We start from the raw sequence: 27086 nt of genomic DNA on the forward strand, positions 1-27086 counted from the left end.
CTAGGTTTAGCCATTATAGGACAAGTATATGCGTCTCCTTTGATTAATTTGGCCAAACACATTTCGGTTTGATCATAATACTCTTCATTAATGGTATGAACATCAAAGTTTGGGTCTCTATAATAAGTCCCCTTGCTAGAATTTTTCATTTACTCTTCTTCTCTTATTAATCGTTCATACCTAATCACGTTTGCGCTCAATTGGAAAAGATCAGGAAATTCTCTGTCTTGAAATTTCTTTTTCAAATCAAAGTTTAAACAACTTTGAGTGATTTTGACAAACTCTTTTTCGGATAAAGGTACAAAACATTTACTTCTTGCTGTTTTGAACCTTTAAAGGAAACCTTCTGCCCATTCATTTGGCATTTGACGTAGATTCGTCAAATCGGCCAAAGTAACTTCAGACTCAATCTTATAAAACTGAGCATGGAACAATTGCTCCAATTGTTGCCATGTTTGAACAGAGTTCGCTGGCAAATTGATGAACCAAGAGAAGACTACTCCTATTAATGAACTATGGAACAACCTCATTTTATGGTAGTCGGTTACTTCACCACTTTGCAGTATGAATCGCCCTATGTGTTCTAGAGTAGACACATCTCTTAAACCGGTAAATAATGAAAATTATGGCACTTTATACCCTCTAGGCCATGGATATGCTTGGTCTACCCAATCAGGGTATGGCTTTGTGTAAGTCAGCCTAATGACAGGACGTACCCTAAAAGCCATTTGATCTTGTACTATTTCCATAATTTGGTTTCTCAACATGACGTTGAGGTCATATGGAATTCCTACAGGTTGGTTGGTCGGTTGATTTGCCTGAGGCCTGATGTTTAGTCCTTGGTTGGCAACAAAGTTGCCATGATTTGGATCATTGTTGCCATTAGCCGAAATATTCATTCCATCATTGACACGTGGGGTATTCTGTCCATTATTTAGGACATTGTCTCTTATATTTAGGTTATCCCCCAAGTTAGATGTACCATTATCATTATTCTGATTTGGTCTTACACTATCCCCTGGTTTGAAGTAGATGGACCGAAAGGTGGTTCTATCCCCTAATTTGGACTTAGGACTGGGGAATTATGTCCCACGACTGTCCTAGTTTGAAAGTGATTTGCAATAGGCACAACTAGCTGACAAATTTGGCCTACTAACTTATTCATTATTTCATTTAATATATTCAATTGTTTGGTCATGTTGTCATAATGTGCATTCTCATTCTGGGTAAATCTTTCCATATTATGAACATTTCGTAGATTTACCTGTTCAACGACATCCTGTGTGAGTTCTCCAAGCAATGCACGCATGGTTCGAGGACTCAACTCTATCATTGGTTCGTAACGACTGTGACTGCTCTGACTCTGTCCTTCTGTTCATGGAGAGCTTTGCTGCTCCTCATATCGTTCGACCACAGACTGGACTCCTCCCTAACTTGCTGCTTCCTTATCAGATTTGTGAGGCATATTGTTTCACCTTTTGTATTTTTAACACCAAACACCAAGATCCCACCGGCCGTGTCAAATTGTTTCGCGTGGGTAGTCGCTAACAATTAAAAAAGGGATCAGACGATTGTGTAGGGAACAGACCTCTTGAGACAAAGTCCCAAAAAAGGGTGTTTTATTGGCGATAATTTACAATTGGAATTTAAACAGAATGCCTCCAAGGGCGCAAGCACACGAGTACTAAAAGAAATGTTTAAATTTAAACTAAGAAATCGAAATTACATATTCTCTATTTGAAAGTGTTTAATTCAGGGTCTTTCTTCTCTATGTCTTCTCTTCCTTTTATATTCCTTTGATGATTTCTTCGCGACAACCGTTTGGAAACTGCTTGATTGCTGTGTAACTACCCACTTTCTTTATAGTGGCTAACTTGTAGGGGAACTGTTGTCCCTAACTGTTGCTATTACTCTTTGTTGTTCAATCGCCTTCAACTGGGCTCCTTGATTCGTGGAATGTGATAAGACCACTCAATAACTGTTATTTTGAATAATTATAATATTTTATGTTTGCTAAGATCCTGGGCGATTTGAAAGTTTGGGCGAGAACGTGGTCATCGCTCTGGGCGACCGTAAGGTATGCTATTCGCTCGGATTTTGGGCGTCTTGCAAGTTTGGGCGATGATGTTACCGTGTTCGTGAACTTCCACCGCATTCATCAATAATCCTGTTTGAATCTTTATCCTGGATTCCCAATTTGGCTTCACTCTTTGAGCTATTTGATTTGGGCTACACTTTTAGTGTATCAACAAGTTTCAATACACAAATCGAATGCACAAGCGAATGTTGAATATTCCGTAGTGAGGAATGAATATTGGAATTAAATCCTTCAGTCAAAGATGAACATTGACCACAATTCCCTTTTCTGATATTCTTGTAGAATTGAAAATCATATATAATTTGAATTTGCATTGCTGCTGTTGGAATTAATGTACAGCATAAACATTGTCATTTCAATTTTCGGTTACAAATTAAATATGAGAGTTTCAGAATCAGTAATTTGGGTGTTCTTTTTGGGGTTACACAGTATATTTAGTATGAGTCTGTTTGGGACTGATTTTGAGAATTGATTTTTTGACCGTTAGGAAAAAATGGGGTCCACCTGTGAGAGAAGAAGTCAATATGATGGCTGGAATAGTGAAATAATGATCAAAAAATAAATTTTTTTGTGAAAAAATCGCTCCCAAACAGGCCCATAGGGATATTTTGGTACAATATGTAATCTTTTATATTTCACATGTATTTTGCTTATGCTCAAATGAGAAAAGCCCAGCTCGAAATTTAAGGAGGCCTTGTCATCCAGAGCCCAATTCGTCTTTCCCTTTTTTTTCTTTTTTCTTTTTAAGTACGTGATTAATTCTAGTAATGAAGACGCATTCGCCCCTGTTTCATTTCAAGTCCATGGCCAAATGAAAACTATCCTCGGATTGATCCTAGGTAAGGTTTCTTATTTTTCAGAAAAGATGGTCCAAATTTACAAGACGTTCTTGGTATGGTCATTGCCACTGTTGCCTGTTGGAATGATTTGGCATGGCTATGCCTCTTCAAAGTCCGGAAGCAAGGAATTACTTTTAGTACAGTAAACAACTATATTACACACACAAGTTTGCTTTGAGAATGGCCTACTAAACTTTGCATTTAGTATAAATTCCCGTAATGGTCCTAAAATCTCTTTTTCCTTCTTTTTTTACATCAAATGTAGATTGTGCAAGTGAAATCTGTTGAAATACCTAGACCCTATTTCCAGTTCTAGCAAAAACTTGAGAACTTTGGATTTGAATCAAAAACTATGTTCTCATTGTCTTACCGTCTATGTATAGAATGAATTCGAGTTCATAACTGACGAAATAATTCTCGAGGTCATCAAGGAGACAAGGCCTAACAATGTAATATCTCAACATTTAATGGGTTAATTTCACAAACAGTCACTGAACTTACCTAAAAATTACAAAATAGTCAGTAAAGTTTAAAACTTGCAGAAATGGTCACGAAAGTTTAGAGCGCTTTCAAAAACGGTCATTGAAGTTTACAAACTTGCAGAAACGTCACTATTAGGACCGTTATGATTGAATTCAAACTTAAAGGCCAAAACACGTGAACATAGAATCTTGAGGACCAAACCATCAAAACTTGACAAAATAAACTTTTTCTCTTTATTTTTAGGCCAATTTTGCGACAATTTGTCGACAACTTCCAACCACCAAGACCGTCAAATTTGTATACTGTTTGAAAGCGCACAATGTCCTCTTCAATCACCACTCAAAATCTCCCCATAACTCTAAAGAATTCGTTCGGAATAAACCCACAAAGTCAGTTCCCCGAAAATTTCGCCCATTCAGATTTCTGGATATTATGGGGAGATTTTGGGTGATAATTGAAGAGGACATTGTGGGCTTTCCAATAGTATCCAAATTTGACGGTCTTGGTGGTCAGAAATTGCCGAAAAATTGCCGCAAAACTCTCCCCAAAAATAAAGAGAAAAAGTTTATTTTGTCAATATTTAGTGGTATGGTCCTCAGATTCTATGTTCATGTGTTTGGTCTTTTAAGTTTGAATTCAATCATCATGGTTCTAATAGTGACCATTTCTTCAAGTTTGTAAATTTTAGTGCCCATTTCTAAAAGCGCTCTAAATTTCGGTGACCGTTTTTTCATTTTAACTAAAGTGACTGTTTTTCTTTTTAATTTTCAAGTAAGTTCAGTAATCATTTGTGACATTAACCCACATTTAATACGTACAAGTTATAAATTTTGACTTAAAAATTTTTTTCTCTTCATTTTTCTTCAATCCCATCTCGAAAAATTGACAAACAAACAGTTTCTTCAGTTAATTGGTCAGTTTTTATGACGTGGGTGTGCCATTAAAATATTTTGTCCCTATTTCTTGATATTTGGAGGCAACTTTTCTTCATGCTGACTAATTCCATACATTATTGTCCCCAAAAGTCATACAAAACGACGGGTGACGCCATTTTATATGTCCCACTAATGGGCCCCAAAATAATATATGAAATTGTTAACAAAATCTGCATCGTCCATTCTATTACATTTTTGGAATCTCCTTTCTTGTTGCGCTCTAACATCTTTAAAAGCAAAGTCAATACCAATTTTCTATCAAATAATTTCATATTTTACAGTTGATCAAGAGCGAAGTCTGGACTAAAAAATTCGTTAAACTAAAATAATATGTTAAGGAAATTACAAAAATAATAATGATGATAATAAATTGGGCCCATGCCAGCCCTTAAATCTCCCCCTAATCCTGATATTCAATATTATATATCATGCCACTTAATAATTGGAGATGACTTTAGAGTTCGGCTATTAAAGAAGCATGGATTGGACTTTTAGTTAAAACATGTTCAATTAGTTTATTACTACTCACAACTTTCAATTTGTCACGTAAAGCAAGGGATAGACTTATATTTTGTCTTATCTTCAATGTTGATCTTTGTGCAAATATAATTAGAAATTACAATGTGCATTTTCGAGTCAAGATTTTGCCGTCCATTTTACCGTCCATCCAATTAATTTGTAATATACCATCAATAATTAATATGTTATCTCAAATTTACCATCATTAGCTTCACCACTAACCTATTAAATTAATGATGTGTCAAGAATTAATTGGATCGACAGTAAAATTGGACAGCTGATCTTGACTCTACATTTTCATGTTTGTAGGATTTAACATTTGAAATTAAATTCTAAATTTCCCTGAGATAATTTTTTTCTTAATCTTTGTTTGCATTGACAAAAATAATCCGTATTATATTTCCTATGATTTTATTATATTTTATCTTTAATTAAAGCAACAATGAAATGATCAAACTAATTAAAAAGAATACGCGACAAGTCTTCCATATGACTGAACTCAACAATGCTTAAAAGTAACAGTAGGCCAATCGTGCCGAGTCAAAGTCGACCCACGAACATGCATCGTCGTCTCGAGCAGTCTAATAAATAACAATTGGGATCTCCTCTAGCACACCCAAGAACTAAAATAAAATTAAGTAACACGTGTCACGCATCGGACGGCTTGATTGCGTGAGAGAAGATTCAATTCCGTTGAGGGGCCCAGTTTCCCCCAGAGTTTCAACACTCCGTGCGTGTCAGCTTTCTATTAGCCAATTCCCCTGTAGACGATTCAAAGCGTGTAATAAACGTAACACCCAGATACGGTCAACCAATTATACATATAGACACAGCAAAAGCAGATTCTTGGTGTATATGATTGTAAAAAAAATTATATTGCCATTTGCTAAGATTTCTTCAACCCTTCCATTTGCCATTTGCTAATTTCATTTGGCATTTCCCGTCAAAAATCCCCAACAACTTTCAATTTCTATCTCAAAGTAAGTTCTTGAATTCATTTTTTTTTTCCTTTGAGATTTGGGTTCTTGAATTTATTGATACTCTGTTGAAATTGCAAATATGAAGTCGTTTGAGTTACCCTTTTTCTTGCATAATTGTTTTTGGGTTTTGCAACAGATATTGATCTATAAAATGTTAGTAATATATGAAATGGGGTTGCTGATTAGAATTTAATTCTTTGTTAAGGTGAAAATTGTTTTGTTTATTTGATGGCGTTGAAGACGAATGGATTTGTGGAAGGTAGTCTACCGGAGGAATTGATGAAGCTGCTATTAAATTTGGCTTCAGAATGGGGAGATGTGATTGATTTAAGTAATTTGAAGGTGATTCATTTGAGTGGTGCCATGACTAACAAGATTTATCAAATAAGCTGGCCTACAAAAATGGAAAATTTCCCAAGAATAGTTTTAGTTCGAATTTATGGCGAAGGGGTCGAGCTTTTCTTCGACCGGGATGAGGAAATTCGCACTTTTAAATTTATTTCGACTCATGGTCATGGACCTAAGCTTCTTGGTCAGTTCAAGGAGGGGCGAGTCGAGGAGTTCATTCATGCCAGGGTATGTGAAAATTACATCCTTTTTCTTTTCATGGTAAATTTTCCGAATTTTTCATTAGATTGTGCTGATCTATTGGTTATGAAGTCAAAAATGTAGAAAATACTTTTGCTAGCAGATTTTGTCTAGTAGACTTATCTTTTCAGATTGATAATGATGTTCAAGATGTGGCATTTATCATGATTTTGGAGAAACACGCAGAAAATTTATCATTTCGTTTATTTTGCCACCTGATTTTGGCTTTACAGACTCTATCAGCTGCTGACCTTCGCGACCCTGAAATTTCTGCTCTGATAGCAGCTAAAATGAGGGAATTTCATTATCTTGATATGCCGGGATCGAAGAATGTGGTCTTGTGGAACAGAATGAGGTGCCCAGCTGCTCTATTAAGAAAAGAGTTTGAGTTTGAAGATTGAATATTATCAACTGACTGTTTGTCTTCCGCAGAAATTGGCTTAGCGAGGCCAAAAGTTTGTGCTCCCCGGAACATGTGAAGGAATTTCGCTTGGATAACTTAGAAGCGGAGATCAACTTATTGGAAAAGGCACTATCAGGACACGACCAAAAAATTGGTTTTTGCCACAATGATCTGCAGTACGGTAACATAATGATCGATAACAAGGCAAAATCCATCACTCTGATAGTGAGTTCTGCTTCAGTTCTTTATACTAAGAATTTTGGTAGAAATGATGAAAAATTATTCAGATGCGGAATAATTTAACTTCTTACCATTTTTTTTTTTACAGGATTATGAGTATGCAAGTTACAATCCTATTGCCTACGATCTTGCAAATCATTTCTGTGAGATGGCAGCGAATTATCACACTGAGACGCCTCATATCTTGGATTATAGCAAATATCCCTGTCAGTAATTGCCACTACGTCTATTGGAATTTGTTTTCAAGTTTGTGGCTCATTGTCAGGTTCCATGTTTCAAAAGACTCAAAATAGAGCAGGATTAAGCTGTAAACTCAATGATGATCGTTTTAAATTTTCTTTTTTTGCTTTGGCAACAGATCTAGAGGAGCGCCAAAGATTTGTACGTGAATACCTCGGATCGTCAGGTTTGTTCTCTACTTTCTTAATTGTTTGGAATTGTACATGATATTTGGAACGTAAGTTTATTTTTGAATATACCTAAAGCTCGAAGAAAAATGCTATTAACACGTAATCTACGAGGCATAGACGCTAGTCCTACTATTGGACTCCAACACTACAATACTCGTGTTCGTGGCGTGTCCCTTTAATTATATATATTTTTAAATTTTAGACTAAAATATGATCGAAGTTCCATACTTCCCTGTTTGCTTACCTTTTAATGGCAGCAAGGCGCCAATTGTCCAACCTGGTCACAGTCTCTTTTATTCCCTGAGATTTCTTGTTTGATCTGTAGGGACAGAACTTGCTGCCACAGGGACCAGATCTTAAGAGTAATTCACGTTAATCCCATGTTACTTCATCCTTATCCAATTATTGGCGATTCAACTAATGTTCTCGACTGACTGAAAATGACCCCTTATAGACGAATGAGAAATAAATTTCAGTGATCTTGTTGATATTTTCTTGAATTTAGCTTTAATCCCTTTTTACAGAGTTATGTAAATAGAGAAACTGGTAAAGCAAACGTAGATTTGTAGTAGTTCACCTTCAATATGAGAATTGTCTTTTCATTATATTGGAGAATAAAGAACAAGATTTTCCGGACATCCCCCTAAAAATACTTGATACATTTATAATATTAGGGCTGCATTATGATCAAGCTCGAGGGAATAAGTGTACAGTGTAATAAGGTTCCACACAGTCCAATACATGAGTTAACTTTTCTATTAATGTATGCAGATTATCAACCCAGTGACGCTGAAGTAAAGCAGCTTGTAGACGATACAGAGAAGTTCGCTCTTGCAAACCATATCTTCTGGGGATTGTGGGGATTAATCTCGGTATGTGTTTTTCATTTTTTTTTTTTTTCCTTCTGTTATTTTTATGTGTAAATAAGTATGGAGTTAATACATCTGCCTATTTTCGGCCCCTGCAGGCATATGTGAATCATATCGACTTCGATTATATGGAATATGCAAGGCAAAGGTTTCAGCAGTACTGGTTGAGAAAGCTTGAAATCTTGAATAAGTGAGGAGACTCCCTCTCCCTTGATGGTGATAATATTTGTGTAGAAAAACATAGAGCCACTCAGATACCAAAAGTACGTATAGAAATTTGATTTATTCCGATAACAAAGTTCAGTTTGTGTTGTTTTCGCATTGATGAAATGTGTAGACTGAATAAAGCCCCCATTGAATGAAATGGGAATCTTGTTTACCTAGTGAGTTTTTTATTGATTCTATTCTCTGCATGATTTGCAATGAAGTTTATGAATAGAATCTATGATGCTGAAGTTCTGGATTTGGTTGAGTTTTGTATTTGATGATCAAGAATGAAAGGTCTTAAAAGTGGGATTTTGTGATGAGTGCTGGGGGCCTTTTTCCTTCTTGGAATATAGTGATGAAAAGGATTTTAAATGAAAAATGAAATATCCAAGAAAGCGTTATTGCTTATCTTTGTGTGTGTGTGTGTGTATTTTATGTTAATTCGAAGACATAATATGTGTGCTTTGTATTATTCCCAAATGGTGTTTAGGAAATCATAAAGCCACATCAAGATTCAATGTCCATTAAATAAAACAAGAAATAGATCGTACCCACTAGAAAGTCTGTCACCACATATATTCATAACGGACTATGGATAAATGGAGGACCGATCGACTAAAGGTACAAAACATTTACTTCTTGCTGTCTTGAAATTTTGAAGGAAAGCTTTTGCCCATTCGTTTGGCATTTGACGTAGATTCGTCAAATCGGTCAAAGTAACTTCAGACTCAGTCTTATAAAACTGAGCATGGAACAATTGCTCCAATTGTTGCCATGTTTGAACAGAGTTCGCTGGCAAATTGATGAACCAAGAGAAGACTACTCCTATTAATGAACTATGGAACAACCTCATTTTATGGTAGTCGGTTACTTCACCACTTTGCAGTATGAATCGCCCTATGTGTTCTAGAGTAGACACATCTCTTAAACCGGTAAATAATGAAAATTATGGCACTTTATACCCTCTAGGCCATGGATATGCTTGGTCTACCCAATCAGGGTATGGCTTTGTGTAAGTCAGCCTAATGACAGGACGTACCCTAAAAGCCATTTGATCTTGTACTATTTCCATAATTTGGTTTCTCAACATGACGTTGAGGTCATATGGAATTCCTACAGGTTGGTTGGTCGGTTGATTTGCCTGAGGCCTGATGTTTAGTCCTTGGTTGGCAACAAAGTTGCCATGATTTGGATCATTGTTGCCATTAGCCGAAATATTCATTCCATCATTGACACGTGGGGTATTCTGTCCATTATTTAGGACATTGTCTCTTATATTTAGGTTATCCCCCAAGTTAGATGTACCATTATCATTATTCTGATTTGGTCTTACACTATCCCCTGGTTTGAAGTAGATGGACCGAAAGGTGGTTCTATCCCCTAATTTGGACTTAGGACTGGGGAATTATGTCCCACGACTGTCCTAGTTTGAAAGTGATTTGCAATAGGCACAACTAGCTGACAAATTTGGCCTACTAACTTATTCATTATTTCATTTAATATATTCAATTGTTTGGTCATGTTGTCATAATGTGCATTCTCATTCTGGGTAAATCTTTCCATATTATGAACATTTCGTAGATTTACCTGTTCAACGACATCCTGTGTGAGTTCTCCAAGCAATGCACGCATGGTTCGAGGACTCAACTCTATCATTGGTTCGTAACGACTGTGACTGCTCTGACTCTGTCCTTCTGTTCATGGAGAGCTTTGCTGCTCCTCATATCGTTCGACCACAGACTGGACTCCTCCCTAACTTGCTGCTTCCTTATCAGATTTGTGAGGCATATTGTTTCACCTTTTGTATTTTTAACACCAAACACCAAGATCCCACCGGCCGTGTCAAATTGTTTCGCGTGGGTAGTCGCTAACAATTAAAAAAGGGATCAGACGATTGTGTAAGGAACAGACCTCTTGAGACAAAGTCCCAAAAAAGGGTGTTTTATTGGCGATAATTTACAATTGGAATTTAAACAGAATGCCTCCAAGGGCGCAAGCACACGAGTACTAAAAGAAATGTTTAAATTTAAACTAAGAAATCGAAATTACATATTCTCTATTTGAAAGTGTTTGATTCAGGGTCTTTCTTCTCTATGTCTTCTCTTCCTTTTATATTCCTTTGATGATTTCTTCGTGACAACCGTTTGGAAACTGCTTGATTGCTGTGTAACTACCCACTTTCTTTATAGTGGCTAACTTGTAGGGGAACTGTTGTCCCTAACTGTTGCTATTACTCTTTGTTGTTCAATCGCCTTCAACTGGGCTCCTTGATTCGTGGAATGTGATAAGACCACTCAATAACTGTTATTTTGAATAATTATAATATTTTATGTTTGCTAAGATCCTGGGCGATTTGAAAGTTTGACAACCGTTTGGAAACTGCTTGATTGCTGTGTAACTACCCACTTTCTTTATAGTGGCTAACTTGTAGGGGAACTGTTGTCCCTAACTGTTGCTATTACTCTTTGTTGTTCAATCGCCTTCAACTGGGCTCCTTGATTCGTGGAATGTGATAAGACCACTCAATAACTGTTATTTTGAATAATTATAATATTTTATGTTTGCTAAGATCCTGGGCGATTTGAAAGTTTGGGCGAGAACGTGGTCATCGCTCTGGGCGACCGTAAGGTATGCTATTCGCTCGGATTTTGGGCGTCTTGCAAGTTTGGGCGATGATGTTACCGTGTTCGTGAACTTCCACCGCATTCATCAATAATCCTGTTTGAATCTTTATCCTGGATTCCCAATTTGGCTTCACTCTTTGAGCTATTTGATTTGGGCTACACTTTTAGTGTATCAACAAGTTTCAATACACAAATCGAATGCACAAGCGAATGTTGAATATTCCGTAGTGAGGAATGAATATTGGAATTAAATCCTTCAGTCAAAGATGAACATTGACCACAATTCCCTTTTCTGATATTCTTGTAGAATTCAAAATCATATATAATTTGAATTTGCATTGCTGCTGTTGGAATTAATGTACAGCATAAACATTGTCATTTCAATTTTCGGTTACAAATTAAATATGAGAGTTTCAGAATCAGTAATTTGGGTGTTCTTTTTGGGGTTACACAGTATATTTAGTATGAGTCTGTTTGGGACTGATTTTGAGAATTGATTTTTTGACCGTTAGGAAAAAATGGGGTCCACCTGTGAGAGAAGAAGTCAATATGATGGCTGGAATAGTGAAATAATGATCAAAAAATAAATTTTTTTGTGAAAAAATCGCTCCCAAACAGGCCCATAGGGATATTTTGGTACAATATGTAATCTTTTATATTTCACATGTATTTTGCTTATGCTCAAATGAGAAAAGCCCAGCTCGAAATTTAAGGAGGCCTTGTCATCCAGAGCCCAATTCGTCTTTCCCTTTTTTTTCTTTTTTCTTTTTAAGTACGTGATTAATTCTAGTAATGAAGACGCATTCGCCCCTGTTTCATTTCAAGTCCATGGCCAAATGAAAACTATCCTCGGATTGATCCTAGGTAAGGTTTCTTATTTTTCAGAAAAGATGGTCCAAATTTACAAGACGTTCTTGGTATGGTCATTGCCACTGTTGCCTGTTGGAATGATTTGGCATGGCTATGCCTCTTCAAAGTCCGGAAGCAAGGAATTACTTTTAGTACAGTAAACAACTATATTACACACACAAGTTTGCTTTGAGAATGGCCTACTAAACTTTGCATTTAGTATAAATTCCCGTAATGGTCCTAAAATCTCTTTTTCCTTCTTTTTTTACATCAAATGTAGATTGTGCAAGTGAAATCTGTTGAAATACCTAGACCCTATTTCCAGTTCTAGCAAAAACTTGAGAACTTTGGATTTGAATCAAAAACTATGTTCTCATTGTCTTACCGTCTATGTATAGAATGAATTCGAGTTCATAACTGACGAAATAATTCTCGAGGTCATCAAGGAGACAAGGCCTAACAATGTAATATCTCAACATTTAATGGGTTAATTTCACAAACAGTCACTGAACTTACCTAAAAATTACAAAATAGTCAGTAAAGTTTAAAACTTGCAGAAATGGTCACGAAAGTTTAGAGCGCTTTCAAAAACGGTCATTGAAGTTTACAAACTTGCAGAAACGTCACTATTAGGACCGTTATGATTGAATTCAAACTTAAAGGCCAAAACACGTGAACATAGAATCTTGAGGACCAAACCATCAAAACTTGACAAAATAAACTTTTTCTCTTTATTTTTAGGCCAATTTTGCGACAATTTGTCGACAACTTCCAACCACCAAGACCGTCAAATTTGTATACTGTTTGAAAGCGCACAATGTCCTCTTCAATCACCACTCAAAATCTCCCCATAACTCTAAAGAATTCGTTCGGAATAAACCCACAAAGTCAGTTCCCCGAAAATTTCGCCCATTCAGATTTCTGGATATTATGGGGAGATTTTGGGTGATAATTGAAGAGGACATTGTGGGCTTTCCAATAGTATCCAAATTTGACGGTCTTGGTGGTCAGAAATTGCCGAAAAATTGCCGCAAAACTCTCCCCAAAAATAAAGAGAAAAAGTTTATTTTGTCAATATTTAGTGGTATGGTCCTCAGATTCTATGTTCATGTGTTTGGTCTTTTAAGTTTGAATTCAATCATCATGGTTCTAATAGTGACCATTTCTTCAAGTTTGTAAATTTTAGTGCCCATTTCTAAAAGCGCTCTAAATTTCGGTGACCGTTTTTTCATTTTAACTAAAGTGACTGTTTTTCTTTTTAATTTTCAAGTAAGTTCAGTAATCATTTGTGACATTAACCCACATTTAATACGTACAAGTTATAAATTTTGACTTAAAAAATTTTTTCTCTTCATTTTTCTTCAATCCCATCTTGAAAAATTGACAAACAAACAGTTTCTTCAGTTAATTGGTCAGTTTTTATGACGTGGGTGTGCCATTAAAATATTTTGTCCCTATTTCTTGATATTTGGAGGCAACTTTTCTTCATGCTGACTAATTCCATACATTATTGTCCCCAAAAGTCATACAAAACGACGGGTGACGCCATTTTATATGTCCCACTAATGGGCCCCAAAATAATATATGAAATTGTTAACAAAATCTGCATCGTCCATTCTATTACATTTTTGGAATCTCCTTTCTTGTTGCGCTCTAACATCTTTAAAAGCAAAGTCAATACCAATTTTCTATCAAATAATTTCATATTTTACGGTTGATCAAGAGCGAAGTCTGGACTAAAAAATTCGTTAAACTAAAATAATATGTTAAAGAAATTACAAAAATAATAATAATAATAATAATAAATTGGGCCCATGCCAGCCCTTAAATCTCCCCCTAATCCTCATATTCAATATTATATATCATGCCACTTAATAATTGGAGATGACTTTAGAGTTCGGCTATTAAAGAAGCATGGATTGGACTTTTAGTTAAAACATGTTCAATTAGTTTATTACTACTCACAACTTTCAATTTGTCACGTAAAGCAAGGGATAGACTTATATTTTGTCTTATCTTCAATGTTGATCTTTGTGCAAATATAATTAGAAATTACAATGTGCATTTTCGAGTCAAGATTTTGCCGTCCATTTTACCGTCCATCCAATTAATTTGTGATATACCATCAATAATTAATATGTTATCTCAAATTTACCATCATTAGCTTCACCACTAACCTATTAAATTAATGATGTTTCAAGAATTAATTGGATCGACAGTAAAATTGGACAGCTGATCTTGACTCTACATTTTCATGTTTGTAGGATTTAACATTTGAAATTAAATTCTAAATTTCCCTGAGATAATTTTTTTCTTAATCTTTGTTTGCATTGACAAAAATAATCCGTATTATATTTCCTATGATTTTATTATATTTTATCTTTAATTAAAGCAACAATGAAATGATCAAACTAATTAAAAAGAATACGCGACAAGTCTTCCATATGACTGAACTCAACAATGCTTAAAAGTAACAGTAGGCCAATCGTGCCGAGTCAAAGTCGACCCACGAACATGCATCGTCGTCTCGAGCAGTCTAATAAATAACAATTGGGATCTCCTCTAGCACACCCAAGAACTAAAATAAAATTAAGTAACACGTGTCACGCATCGGACGGCTTGATTGCGTGAGAGAAGATTCAATTCCGTTGAGGGGCCCAGTTTCCCCCAGAGTTTCAACACTCCGTGCGTGTCAGCTTTCTATTAGCCAATTCCCCTGTAGACGATTCAAAGCGTGTAATAAACGTAACACCCAGATACGGTCAACCAATTATACATATAGACACAGCAAAAGCAGATTCTTGGTGTATATGATTGTAAAAAAAATTATATTGCCATTTGCTAAGATTTCTTCAACCCTTCCATTTGCCATTTGCTAATTTCATTTGGCATTTCCCGTCAAAAATCCCCAACAACTTTCAATTTCTATCTCAAAGTAAGTTCTTGAATTCATTTTTTTTTTCCTTTGAGATTTGGGTTCTTGAATTTATTGATACTCTGTTGAAATTGCAAATATGAAGTCGTTTGAGTTACCCTTTTTCTTGCATAATTGTTTTTGGGTTTTGCAACAGATATTGATCTATAAAATGTTAGTAATATATGAAATGGGGTTGCTGATTAGAATTTAATTCTTTGTTAAGGTGAAAATTGTTTTGTTTATTTGATGGCGTTGAAGACGAATGGATTTGTGGAAGGTAGTCTACCGGAGGAATTGATGAAGCTGCTATTAAATTTGGCTTCAGAATGGGGAGATGTGATTGATTTAAGTAATTTGAAGGTGATTCATTTGAGTGGTGCCATGACTAACAAGATTTATCAAATAAGCTGGCCTACAAAAATGGAAAATTTCCCAAGAATAGTTTTAGTTCGAATTTATGGCGAAGGGGTCGAGCTTTTCTTCGACCGGGATGAGGAAATTCGCACTTTTAAATTTATTTCGACTCATGGTCATGGACCTAAGCTTCTTGGTCAGTTCAAGGAGGGGCGAGTCGAGGAGTTCATTCATGCCAGGGTATGTGAAAATTACATCCTTTTTCTTTTCATGGTAAATTTTCCGAATTTTTCATTAGATTGTGCTGATCTATTGGTTATGAAGTCAAAAATGTAGAAAATACTTTTGCTAGCAGATTTTGTCTAGTAGACTTATCTTTTCAGATTGATAATGATGTTCAAGATGTGGCATTTATCATGATTTTGGAGAAACACGCAGAAAATTTATCATTTCGTTTATTTTGCCACCTGATTTTGGCTTTACAGACTCTATCAGCTGCTGACCTTCGCGACCCTGAAATTTCTGCTCTGATAGCAGCTAAAATGAGGGAATTTCATTATCTTGATATGCCGGGATCGAAGAATGTGGTCTTGTGGAACAGAATGAGGTGCCCAGCTGCTCTATTAAGAAAAGAGTTTGAGTTTGAAGATTGAATATTATCAACTGACTGTTTGTCTTCCGCAGAAATTGGCTTAGCGAGGCCAAAAGTTTGTGCTCCCCGGAACATGTGAAGGAATTTCGCTTGGATAACTTAGAAGCGGAGATCAACTTATTGGAAAAGGCACTATCAGGACACGACCAAAAAATTGGTTTTTGCCACAATGATCTGCAGTACGGTAACATAATGATCGATAACAAGGCAAAATCCATCACTCTGATAGTGAGTTCTGCTTCAGTTCTTTATACTAAGAATTTTGGTAGAAATGATGAAAAATTATTCAGATGCGGAATAATTTAACTTCTTACCATTTTTTTTTTTACAGGATTATGAGTATGCAAGTTACAATCCTATTGCCTACGATCTTGCAAATCATTTCTGTGAGATGGCAGCGAATTATCACACTGAGACGCCTCATATCTTGGATTATAGCAAATATCCCGGTCAGTAATTGCCACTACGTCTATTGGAATTTGTTTTCAAGTTTGTGGCTCATTGTCAGGTTCCATGTTTCAAAAGACTCAAAATAGAGCAGGATTAAGCTGTAAACTCAATGATGATCGTTTTAAATTTTCTTTTTTTGCTTTGGCAACAGATCTAGAGGAGCGCCAAAGATTTGTACGTGAATACCTCGGATCGTCAGGTTTGTTCTCTACTTTCTTAATTGTTTGGAATTGTACATGATATTTGGAACGTAAGTTTATTTTTGAATATACCTAAAGCTCGAAGAAAAATGCTATTAACACGTAATCTACGAGGCATAGACGCTAGTCCTACTATTGGACTCCAACACTACAATACTCGTGTTCGTGGCGTGTCCCTTTAATTATATATATTTTTAAATTTTAGACTAAAATATGATCGAAGTTCCATACTTCCCTGTTTGCTTACCTTTTAATGGCAGCAAGGCGCCAATTGTCCAACCTGGTCACAGTCTCTTTTATTCCCTGAGATTTCTTGTTTGATCTGTAGGGACAGAACTTGCTGCCACAGGGACCAGATCTTAAGAGTAATTCACGTTAATCCCATGTTACTTCATCCTTATCCAATTATTGGCGATTCAACTAATGTTCTCGACTGACTGAAAATGACCCCTTATAGACGAATGAGAAATAAATTTCAGTGATCTTGTTGATATTTTCTTGAATTTAGCTTTAATCCCTTTTTACAGAGTTATGTAAATAGAGAAACTGGTAAAGCAAACGTAGATTTGTAGTAGTTCACCTTCAATATGAGAATTGTCTTTTCATTATATTGGAGAATAAAGAACAAGATTTTCCGGACATCCCCCTAAAAATACTTGATACATTTATAATATTAGGGCTGCATTATGATCAAGCTCGAGGGAATAAGTGTACAGTGTAATAAGGTTCCACACAGTCCAATACATGAGTTAACTTTTCTATTAATGTATGCAGATTATCAACCCAGTGACGCTGAAGTAAAGCAGCTTGTAGACGATACAGAGAAGTTCGCTCTTGCAAACCATATCTTCTGGGGATTGTGGGGATTAATCTCGGTATGTGTTTTTCATTTTTTTTTTTTTNGAGCCAAGTGCCAACTCAGCTTCTATGTCAGTGTTGTCGATTTTAGTTTCGCAAGTGTACGAATCGTAACAAGTAGTAAAGTTGACCTAAGAGTTTGGATTGTCGATCCCACAAGAACTATTTTCTAGTAATTAGTTCAATTTTTCTTTAACTACTATTTGGTGAAAACAAATTAAAAATTGTAGTGATTTTAGTTTATTCTTAATTCTAGAAAATAAATGGATGCTCACACAATTATTTGTAAAATCAAATAATTAGAGGATGTTAGGGCAAAATAACTACACCTATTGATCACCTTTACATCCCAAATTAAGACTCAATTCTAATGTAGTGTTCGGTCGAATTCACCTATTGTATTCAATTTACCCTTATTAAGTTCTCATTGAGCCTATTCAACTAATTAAATTTCACATGATACTTTCTAATAACAACTCGCTATCTGTGCTTCCTTTCTATCACTACTCAAATTCTTAACTCCCTCCCTTGCTAGCTTGCTTCGGACGCTTCCTTGAATCCGAACTAGGAGAATGAGGTTTTTATCCCTGACTTTCTTCCGTTTTACGCTTCAATCCAGCTAGAACCTCAGTTACTTCAATATCTCTATGCAAATTCAACTTAATTAAACAAGTTCTTTGTTCTAGAAATTCAATTATGACTTCAATAACTGGTATAAATATCTCTACTCGTTATACCAATGTACTGAATTTTACTAAATGATCTAAATCCTAAACTCATATTTTTATTTGTAAAGGATTCATAAAATTCATCAAATTATTGATCAGATAACTTAATGCAATCAATGCATAGCAAAAATCAACACATGAAAAAATTAAAAACCAAGAATCTTAATAAAAAAATATAAAGGATCTCAAATAGTTATATTATTCACCATAGCTATAGATTTAGCTATGCATAATAAAAGAAAAAAAAACAACATATTGTCTTAGAGTACATCACCGGATTTAGGATTAAATATATAGAAGAAAAAGTAGATCTTACACCAAGAATTCCTTCCTCTTCCAATTAATGCTTCACGCGATGAATTTGTCGTTGTTTTCTCCCTTTGAATCTCTCCCCTTTTTCTCCCAAGATGTGATTATTGTCACCTAATGTGTGGAACCCCTCAAAGTGTGTGAAACCCTCAAAGTGTGAGAGTTTTCGTATTTATAGATCCTCTGTCGTGTATAAAGGATGGGATTTTCATATGGACTCAAAAAGAGCCAAAATTTGCGCCCTAATGCATCTGTGTGTGGCTGTGGCGCCTAGAATGCAGCGCCGCGTCAATTTGGAAGGTGTGGCCGCAGCACCATTAGGGTGGTGCCTCATCAGTATCTCTCGACGCTGTAGCGCTCTGAACCTGGCGTCGAGGATTGGGGTTACGTTTAACAACACACGACTTCACCTTTATTATACAAGACTTGACAAAGCATGGGCTATCAATTTCTCCCAATCATGTAAATAAGATATATGCTCCTAACACAAATCGCAAAGAACCCTAAGCATCTTCCACAAACCATTTGATTCCCAATTTTACCTCAAGAACACTAACACCCTCAAAATCAATTCAAGAATGAAGTGAAAGACATTCGGCCTTGGTTTTTGGTATGCTATGCCCAACTTCACTCAAGAACTCTAATCCTCAAAATTGAATTTTGAAGTATTTGAACAAACATTCTGGTGTTGTGCTACATTCTCGAATGCGCACACATGGAAGTTTCAGATGAAGGTAATTCCGCAGTGTGGGTGGGCTTATTTGACTAATTTTATATCCTGTCTCTAGTTTTTGAATGTTGAGATAAATAACGTCATTTTTAGGATACTCAACTTTTCTAATTTTCTTAAGTTAGGAGATCTAATATTTGAGTTTGTTGCGTTGAAAAAGAAGCAAAATATTTGTGAAATCAACAGAACGACACAAGAGCTGTTAAACGACACTTGTGTCGTTCTGTTTATAAAGATGAGTATACGTAGTCACAACCTATCTATGTCCCGAAAATCAATAAGTTGAACTCATTTTAATTGCAATATGAACATTTCGTTTACAAAAGTTGAGAGATGTGCTCAATAATTATATTTTCTAACGAATCGATACAATAACTTGTGATTTCACCAACTCAAATTCGTATAATTTATGTCAATTCAACCGTTCGTTGTCTCATGATTAACCTTTCTAACTTTTTAAAGTCAGGAGATCTAGTGTTTGAGGTTGCTGCATTGGAAAAAAACAAAATATTTAAGAAATTAAGAGAACGGCACAATAGTTGTTAAATGACACTACAATTAATGCCAATTCTACCGTTATTCGCCACGTAATCAATAATTCTAACTTTCTTATGTTAGGAGGTCCGATCCTTGAGGTCGACACTGTGAAAATGAAGCGAAATATAGGAAAAACCAACAGAATAACACATGTGCCGTTAAACGTCACTAGTGTCGTTTGGTCGATAAACACAAGTATGAGTAGCCACGAGCCTTCCAAGCTTTAATATTCCATAATTTGAACTCATTTAAGTCGCAAGATGGAAATGATGCTCACATAATTTGAGAGATACTCTCATTACTTTTGTTTTTCAACGAATGTAGATGGTGACTCGTGATTTCACCAACGCGACATCTACAATCTATGTCAGTTTTATCATTATTCGTAACGTAATTAATAATTCTGACTTTCTTATAAGAAGATGTCCGATCATTTAGGTCGACGCGGTAGAAATGAAGCGAAATATAGGAGAAACCAACAGAACGACACAGGTGTCGTTAAACGTTACTTGTGTCGCTCTGTCGATAAACACGAGTATGAGCAGCCACGAGCCTTCCTAACCTTGATATTCCATAATTTGAACTCATTTAAGTCACAAGATGGACATGATGCTCACATAATTTGGGAGATACTTTCATTACTTTTATTTTCCAACGAATGTGGATGATGACTTGCGATTTCACCAACGCGACATCTACAATCTATGCTAGTTCTACCGTTATTCGTCACGTAATCAATAATTCTGATTTTCTTATGTTAGGAGGTCCGATCCTTGAGGATAACGCGGTGAAAATGAAGCGAAATATGGGAGAAACCAACAAAATGACACATGTGCCATTAAACGTCACTTATGTCGTTCTGTCGATAAACATGAGTATGAACAGCCACGAGCCTTCCTAACATTTATATTCCATAATTTGAACTCATTTCAGTCGTGAGATGAACATGATGCTCACATAATTTAGGAGATACTCTCATTACTTTGTTTTCCAAAATCTATGCCAATTCTACCGTTATTCATCACATAATCAATAATTCTGAATTTTTTATGTTAGAAGGTCCGATCCTTGAGGTTAACGCAGTGGAAATGAAGCGAACTATAAGAGAAACCAACAGAACAACACAAGTGACGTTTACACAGGTGCTGTTAAACATCACTTGTGTCGTTCTGTTGATAAACACAAGTATAAGCAGCAACGAGCCTTCCTGACCTTAATATTTCATAATTTGAAGTCATTTAAGTTGCGAGATGGACATGATGCTCACATAATTTAGAAGATACCCTCATTACTTTTGTTTTCCAACGAATGTGGATGGTGATTTGTGATTTCACCAACGCGACATCTACAATCTATGTCAATTCTACCGTTATTCGTCACATAATCAATAATTCTAACTTTCTTATGTTAGGAGGTCCGATCATTGAGGCTGACGTAGTGGAAATGAAGCGAAATATCGTTATGTCGATAAATACGAGTATGAGCAGCCACGAGTCTTCTGGGCCTCAATATTCCATAATTTGAACTCATTTAAGTCACGAGATGGACATGTTGCTCACATAATTTGGAAGATACTCTCGTTACTTTTGTTTCCAACGAATGTGGATGGTGACTTGTGATTTCACCAACGCGACATCTACAATCTACGTCAATTCTACCATTATTCATCACGTAATCAATAATTATGATTCTCTTATGTTAGGAGGTCCGATCCTTGAAGTCGACGCAATGGAAATAAAGTGAGATATAAGAGAAACCAACAGAACAATATAAGTGCCATTAAACGTTACATGTGTCGTTCTCTCGATAAATATGAGTATGAGAAGTCATGAGCCTCCCGGGTCTCGATATTCCATAATTTGAACTCATTTAAGTCACGAGATGGACATGTCTCTCACATAATTTGGGAGATACTCCCATTACTTTTATTTTTCAACGAATATGGATGGTGACTTGTAATTTCACCAACGCGACATCTACAATCTATGCCGATTCTACCGTTATTCGCCACGTAATCAATAATTCTGACTTTCTTATGTTAGGAGGTCCGATTTTTAAGGTCGAAACGATTGAAATGAAGTGAAATATAGAAGAAACTAACATAATGACACATGTGTCTTTAAACGTCACCTGTGTCGTTCTGTCAATAAACACAAGTATGAGCAGTCACGAGGCTTTCGTACCTCGATATTTCATAATTCGAACTCATTTAAGTCGCGAGACGGACATGCCGCTCACATAATTTGAGAGATACTTTCATTGCTTGGATGACATGAAAAATGAGAACAATACTAGTATTCTTATTGTTATGGAAACATCACAAGTGTCGTTACTTATGTAAATACGATTCGAATAATTGATAACTTGTATATTTAAAAAGTAAATTGTTATTAGATCAATAATATTTAATTTTTAAACATCATTTCTATATTTTCTAGGTAAAATACTAAAAATGGCACCAGTGATGTTTTGTTATAACAAAAAATAAATATCTTCCGTTATGGCTCATCGATTCAAGTATATATATTAAAATAATATAAAAATAGTTACCATATTTAAATTATCAAAGTAACCACACTATATTATCAATAACGGACAGATCATAACAGATTACAGTTATAATGTCATTTTACATTGAGGATAACGACTGTAGTGTCCTGCCACACTACAGATAACGACTGGATGCCGTTATCGTCCAATAATTGTGGACGGTACAAATATACACCAAATGAGAAAATAAAATAAACTAAAATATCATTTTATATTATATTCAACAATAAAAGTATCAATGTAAGCGAAATTTCTAAAAATACCTTTATTTTTTCTTTAAATATAGGAAAGATTTCAATGTAGATAATATCGATACCAAAATTCTTGTTCAAATGCTCACAAAATTGGAGAAAATAGAAGAAGAATACAATGAATAACAAGATTTTAGGGAAGAAACCACCGGAAAAGCATGTTGATGTGTTTTGTAGATGAATTGAGGGATTTAATTGGATTGAAAGGGGTATTTGGGTATTTTTCATGGTGAGGGCATTTTAGATATTTGATATTATTTGTTTATTATATTTTGTAAGTGAAGGTCATTTGATCAAAAAACATTGAAGAAATGTTATTTTACCAATATCATTGTTTGACTATGTTTTTTTTATCAAATCCCCCTATATTTTTGGGGGAATTTGCTAAAAATCATAGTCAAACAATGTTATTGGTTATATAACCTCCCTTCAATATTTTTTGAACAAATAGCCTTCAACTATTAAGCACAATAAACAAATAATGTCAAACGTCATAAATACCCTCATTATTGGAAATGACCCTAACACCCATATCAATCCAATTAAATTCTCCAATTCAATTTTTGGTCCCCAAAATCACAGTAACCCGATTTTTTCTCTTCAACCATTCCTACTACTCTAAAATCTTATTCTTTATTATATTCTTCACCTATTTGGATATCCTTTGAACATTTATCATCTATATTGAAAGATCTCATTTAGATTTGAAGAAAGAAGAAAAATAATTTTAGAAATCTTATATAAATTGTACATTTATTATTGAATAATATTTAAATTGGTGTTGTTTTTATACTTAGTATTTTTTTTTCGTTTTCTGCAACTATTGGATGGTAATGACACTGCAACTGTTATCCAAAATGTAAAATATCACTCCAGTCATTTTTCGCTACGTAAAACGGTACTATAGTCGTTATCTATTGTGATTTGATTTTTTTCAACGAAACAGTCTCTAATAATGAACTACTGGCGTAAATAACATAGAAAAATTGACCATGTCATAAAGAAATATTGAAATGACATAGTTTTTATATTATCGAGATGGTGAAATCATAAGTTATCCTACTCATATATGTCGACTAAATTAATGAGCAAATCTATCAACTTTTGTACATGTCATGTGCATATCACAACATAAATAAGTACAACTTATTATTTTTTGGGGACATGTATGGATCATAACTATTTATTGTCATGTTTACACATGTAACAGCCCATGTGTCGTTTTCATGTCTAGTAACAACACTTGTACCGTTCAGAAGTTTTTACCTATATTTAATCATTTTCAATTAAATAACCTCTAATAACGGAGTCCATAATGTATGTAATATAGAAAGGTTGACAATATCATAAAGAACGGTTGAAATAACATAGCTTTTATATTATCGAAATGGTGAAAGCACAACACAAGTCATCCTACTCATAGGCGTCGATTAAGTTAATGAACACATTACTTAACCTTTGTACATTTCATGTACATATTATAATATAAACAAGTTTCACTTATTATTTATTGAGATACGAATGGAGCGTGACTATTTGTATTCGTTTTTTTTAAAAGAATGATACAAGGGTCGTTTTTTCTCAATAAAGGAACTTATGTCGTTCCGTTGAATTCTCCAATATTTTAATTTACTTTCAAGACGAAGACATCAAGCATTGGATCATCTAACATAAATAAAATGAAAAAAGTTATTCACATGATAAAGAACGATTGAAATGACATAGATCACGTGATATCGAATTGGTGAAATCGTAAGTTATTCTACTGATTAATTAAAATATAAACAATAAGCATATCTCTCGGCTTGTGTACATATCATGCTCATCTTACAAATTAAATGAGTTCAACTTATTGGTTCTCGGAGTCGTGAACAGGACATGGCCGTTTTATAATCGTGTTTACAAGTAGAACGACCCATGGGTCGTTTTCTTCTCAGTAATGACACTTGTGTCATTCTGTTGATTTCTTCTATATTTTGATTTATTTTTAACTCAAAACTTTAGGCATTGGACCCACTAATGTGCGTAAGATAGAAACGTAAATCACGTGACAAAGAATGATTTAAATGATTGGATCTTATGATATTGAGTTGATAAAAATATAAGTTATTCTACTAGTTCATTATAATATAATTAATGAGCATATCTCTCAATTTTTGTAAATATCATGTCTATCTTACAACATAAATGAGTTTAACTTATTCGTTCTTTAAGCATGGATGGGTCGTAGGTATGTATACTTCTATTTATAAGCAGAACGACACAAGTGTCGTTTAACAGCTCTTGTGTCGTTTTGTTGATTTTTCAAATATTCTCCTTCTTTTCCCAATGCAGCGACCTTAAATATGGATCCCTTAACTTAAGAATGTTAGAAATGTTGATTATGTGACAAAGAATGGCTGAATTGTCATAGATTATACGACATTGAGTTGGTGAAATCACAAGTCATTGTATTGATTCGTTAGAAAATATAATCAATGAGCATATCTCTCAACTTTTGTAAACGGAATGTTCATATTGTAATTGAAATGAGTTTAACTTATAGATTCTCAGAGCATGGATGAGTCGTGGGTACGTATAATCGTGTTTATAGACAGAACGACACAAGTGTCGTTTAACAGCTCTTATGTCGTTATGTTGATTTCGCAAATATTTTGTTTCTTTTTCAACGCAGCGACCTCAAACATGGATCCCCTAACTTAAGAAAGTTAGAAAGGTTGATCACGTGACAAAGAACGATTGAATTGACATAGATTATACGACATTTGAGTTGGTGAAATCACAAGTCATTGTATTGATTCGTTAGAAAATATAATCAATCAGCAAATCTCTCAACTTTTGTAAACGGAATGTTCATATTGCAATTGAAATGAGTTCAACTTATTGATTCTAGAGGCATGGATGGGTCGTGGCTACATATAATCATGCTTATAGACAGAACGACACAAGTGACATTTAACAGCTCTTATGTCGTTCTGTTGATTTCTCAAATATTTTACTTCTTTTTCAACGCAACGACCTCAAACAAGGATCCCCTAACTTGAGAAAGTTTGAAAAGTTGATCATGTGACAGGTTGAATTGACATAGATTATACGACATTTGAGTTGGTGAAATCACAAGTCATTGTATTGATTCGTTAGAAAATATAATCAATGAGCAAATCTCTCAACTTTTGTAAACGGAATGTTCATATTGCAATTGAAATGAGTTCAACTTATTGATTCTTAAGACATGGATGGGTCGTGGCTACGTATAATCGTGTTTATAGATAGAACGACACAAGTGTCTTTAACAACTCTTGTGTCGTTCTGTTGATTTCTGAAATATTTTACTTTTTTTTCAACGCAGCGACCTTAAACATGGATCCCCTAACTTAAGAAAGTTAGAAAGGTTGATCACATGACAAAGAACAGTTGAATTGACATAGATTATACGGCATTTGAGTTGGTGAAATCACAAGTCATTGTATTGATTCGTTAGAAAATATAATCAATGAGCACATCTCTCAACTTTTGTCAATGGAATGTTCATATTGCAATTGAAATGAGTTCAACTTATTGATTCTTGAGGCATGGATGGGTCGTGGCTACATAGAATCGTGCTTGTAGATAGAACGACACAAGTGTCGTTTAACAACTCTTGTGTCGTTCTGTTGATTTCTCAAATATTTTGCTTCTTTGTCAACGCAAAGACCTCAAATATGGATCCCCTAACTTAAGAAAGTTAGAAAGGTTGATCACGTGACAAAGTGCGATTGAATTGACATAGATTATACGACATTTGAGTTGGTGAAATCACAAGTCATTGTATTGATTCGTTAAAAAATATAATCAATGAGCAAATCTCTTAACTTTTGTAAACGGAATGTTCATATTGCAATTGAAATGACTTCAACTTATTGATTCTCGGGGCATAGATGGGTCGTGACTACATATACTCGTGTAGGAGTGGGCTCGGTCCGATTTGGTTCGATTTCTAAGAAAATCGAACCGAACCGAACCGAATACCAACGAATTTTAGAAATAGAACCATTGGTTCCATAGTTAACTGTGGAATCGAACCAACCGACTCTGATTCGGTCCGATCCGGTTCTGTATATTGAAAATGTCAAAATAAAATGTTCACTAATAATAAACTCTAAAAATACTACCAACGTGATACTTTTAACAAAATATAGAAGAACCGAACATACTATTCAAATATTTATTTAGGTATAGATTTACAAAGTGAAAACAAAATAAAAATCATGTAATCAAAATGAAAACAAAATAAAAATTTCGCATCTTATAAATGAAATTATATATTGTAAATAAATTTATTTAGGTATCAATTTACCCAATATTCTAATTTGGCTTGAAAATCAGTTAATCAAAGAATTATAAGAAGAGACAAAGAAAGAGTCAGAGAGAAAAATAAAAGTGTTGGAGTCTTAAATTAAGAAGGAAACTGATTATTTTTTATAAAAATGTTGGAGATTGAGTCATATATTTTACCTATAAAAAAGA

The 27086-nt window shown here is 34.8% G+C and overlaps 2 protein-coding genes across 3 annotated transcripts; both read left to right on the top strand.

The window, feature by feature from the left end:
- Window positions 1-5712: 5712 nt before the first annotated feature.
- LOC111408765 (probable choline kinase 2) lies at window positions 5713-8836 on the top strand. Of its 2 annotated transcripts, none has more exons than XM_023038534.1 (8): window positions 5713-5854; window positions 6060-6430; window positions 6676-6797; window positions 6875-7070; window positions 7174-7291; window positions 7444-7491; window positions 8267-8367; window positions 8463-8836. In XM_023038534.1, exons 2-8 carry the CDS (start codon window positions 6083-6085, stop codon window positions 8556-8558), a joined length of 1029 nt encoding a protein of 342 aa, XP_022894302.1. In that variant the 5' UTR covers window positions 5713-5854; window positions 6060-6082; the 3' UTR covers window positions 8559-8836. The 2 variants fall into 2 exon arrangements, with proteins under 2 accessions (XP_022894302.1, XP_022894303.1); XM_023038535.1 differs by lacking the exon at window positions 8463-8836 and adding an exon at window positions 7821-7857.
- Window positions 8837-14837: 6001 nt separating this feature from the next.
- On the top strand, window positions 14838-17493 carry LOC111408766 (probable choline kinase 2). Its single transcript, XM_023038536.1, has 8 exons — window positions 14838-14979; window positions 15185-15555; window positions 15801-15922; window positions 16000-16195; window positions 16299-16416; window positions 16569-16616; window positions 16946-16982; window positions 17392-17493. The coding sequence occupies exons 2-7, from the start codon at window positions 15208-15210 to the stop codon at window positions 16978-16980; spliced, it is 867 nt and encodes a 288-aa protein (XP_022894304.1). The 5' UTR covers window positions 14838-14979; window positions 15185-15207; the 3' UTR covers window positions 16981-16982; window positions 17392-17493.
- The last annotated feature ends 9593 nt before the right edge of the window (window positions 17494-27086 follow it).

This window comes from Olea europaea, chromosome 14 (genome assembly GCF_002742605.1).
Source record: "Olea europaea var. sylvestris chromosome 14, O_europaea_v1, whole genome shotgun sequence".
NCBI classification, from domain to species: domain Eukaryota; kingdom Viridiplantae; phylum Streptophyta; class Magnoliopsida; order Lamiales; family Oleaceae; genus Olea; species Olea europaea.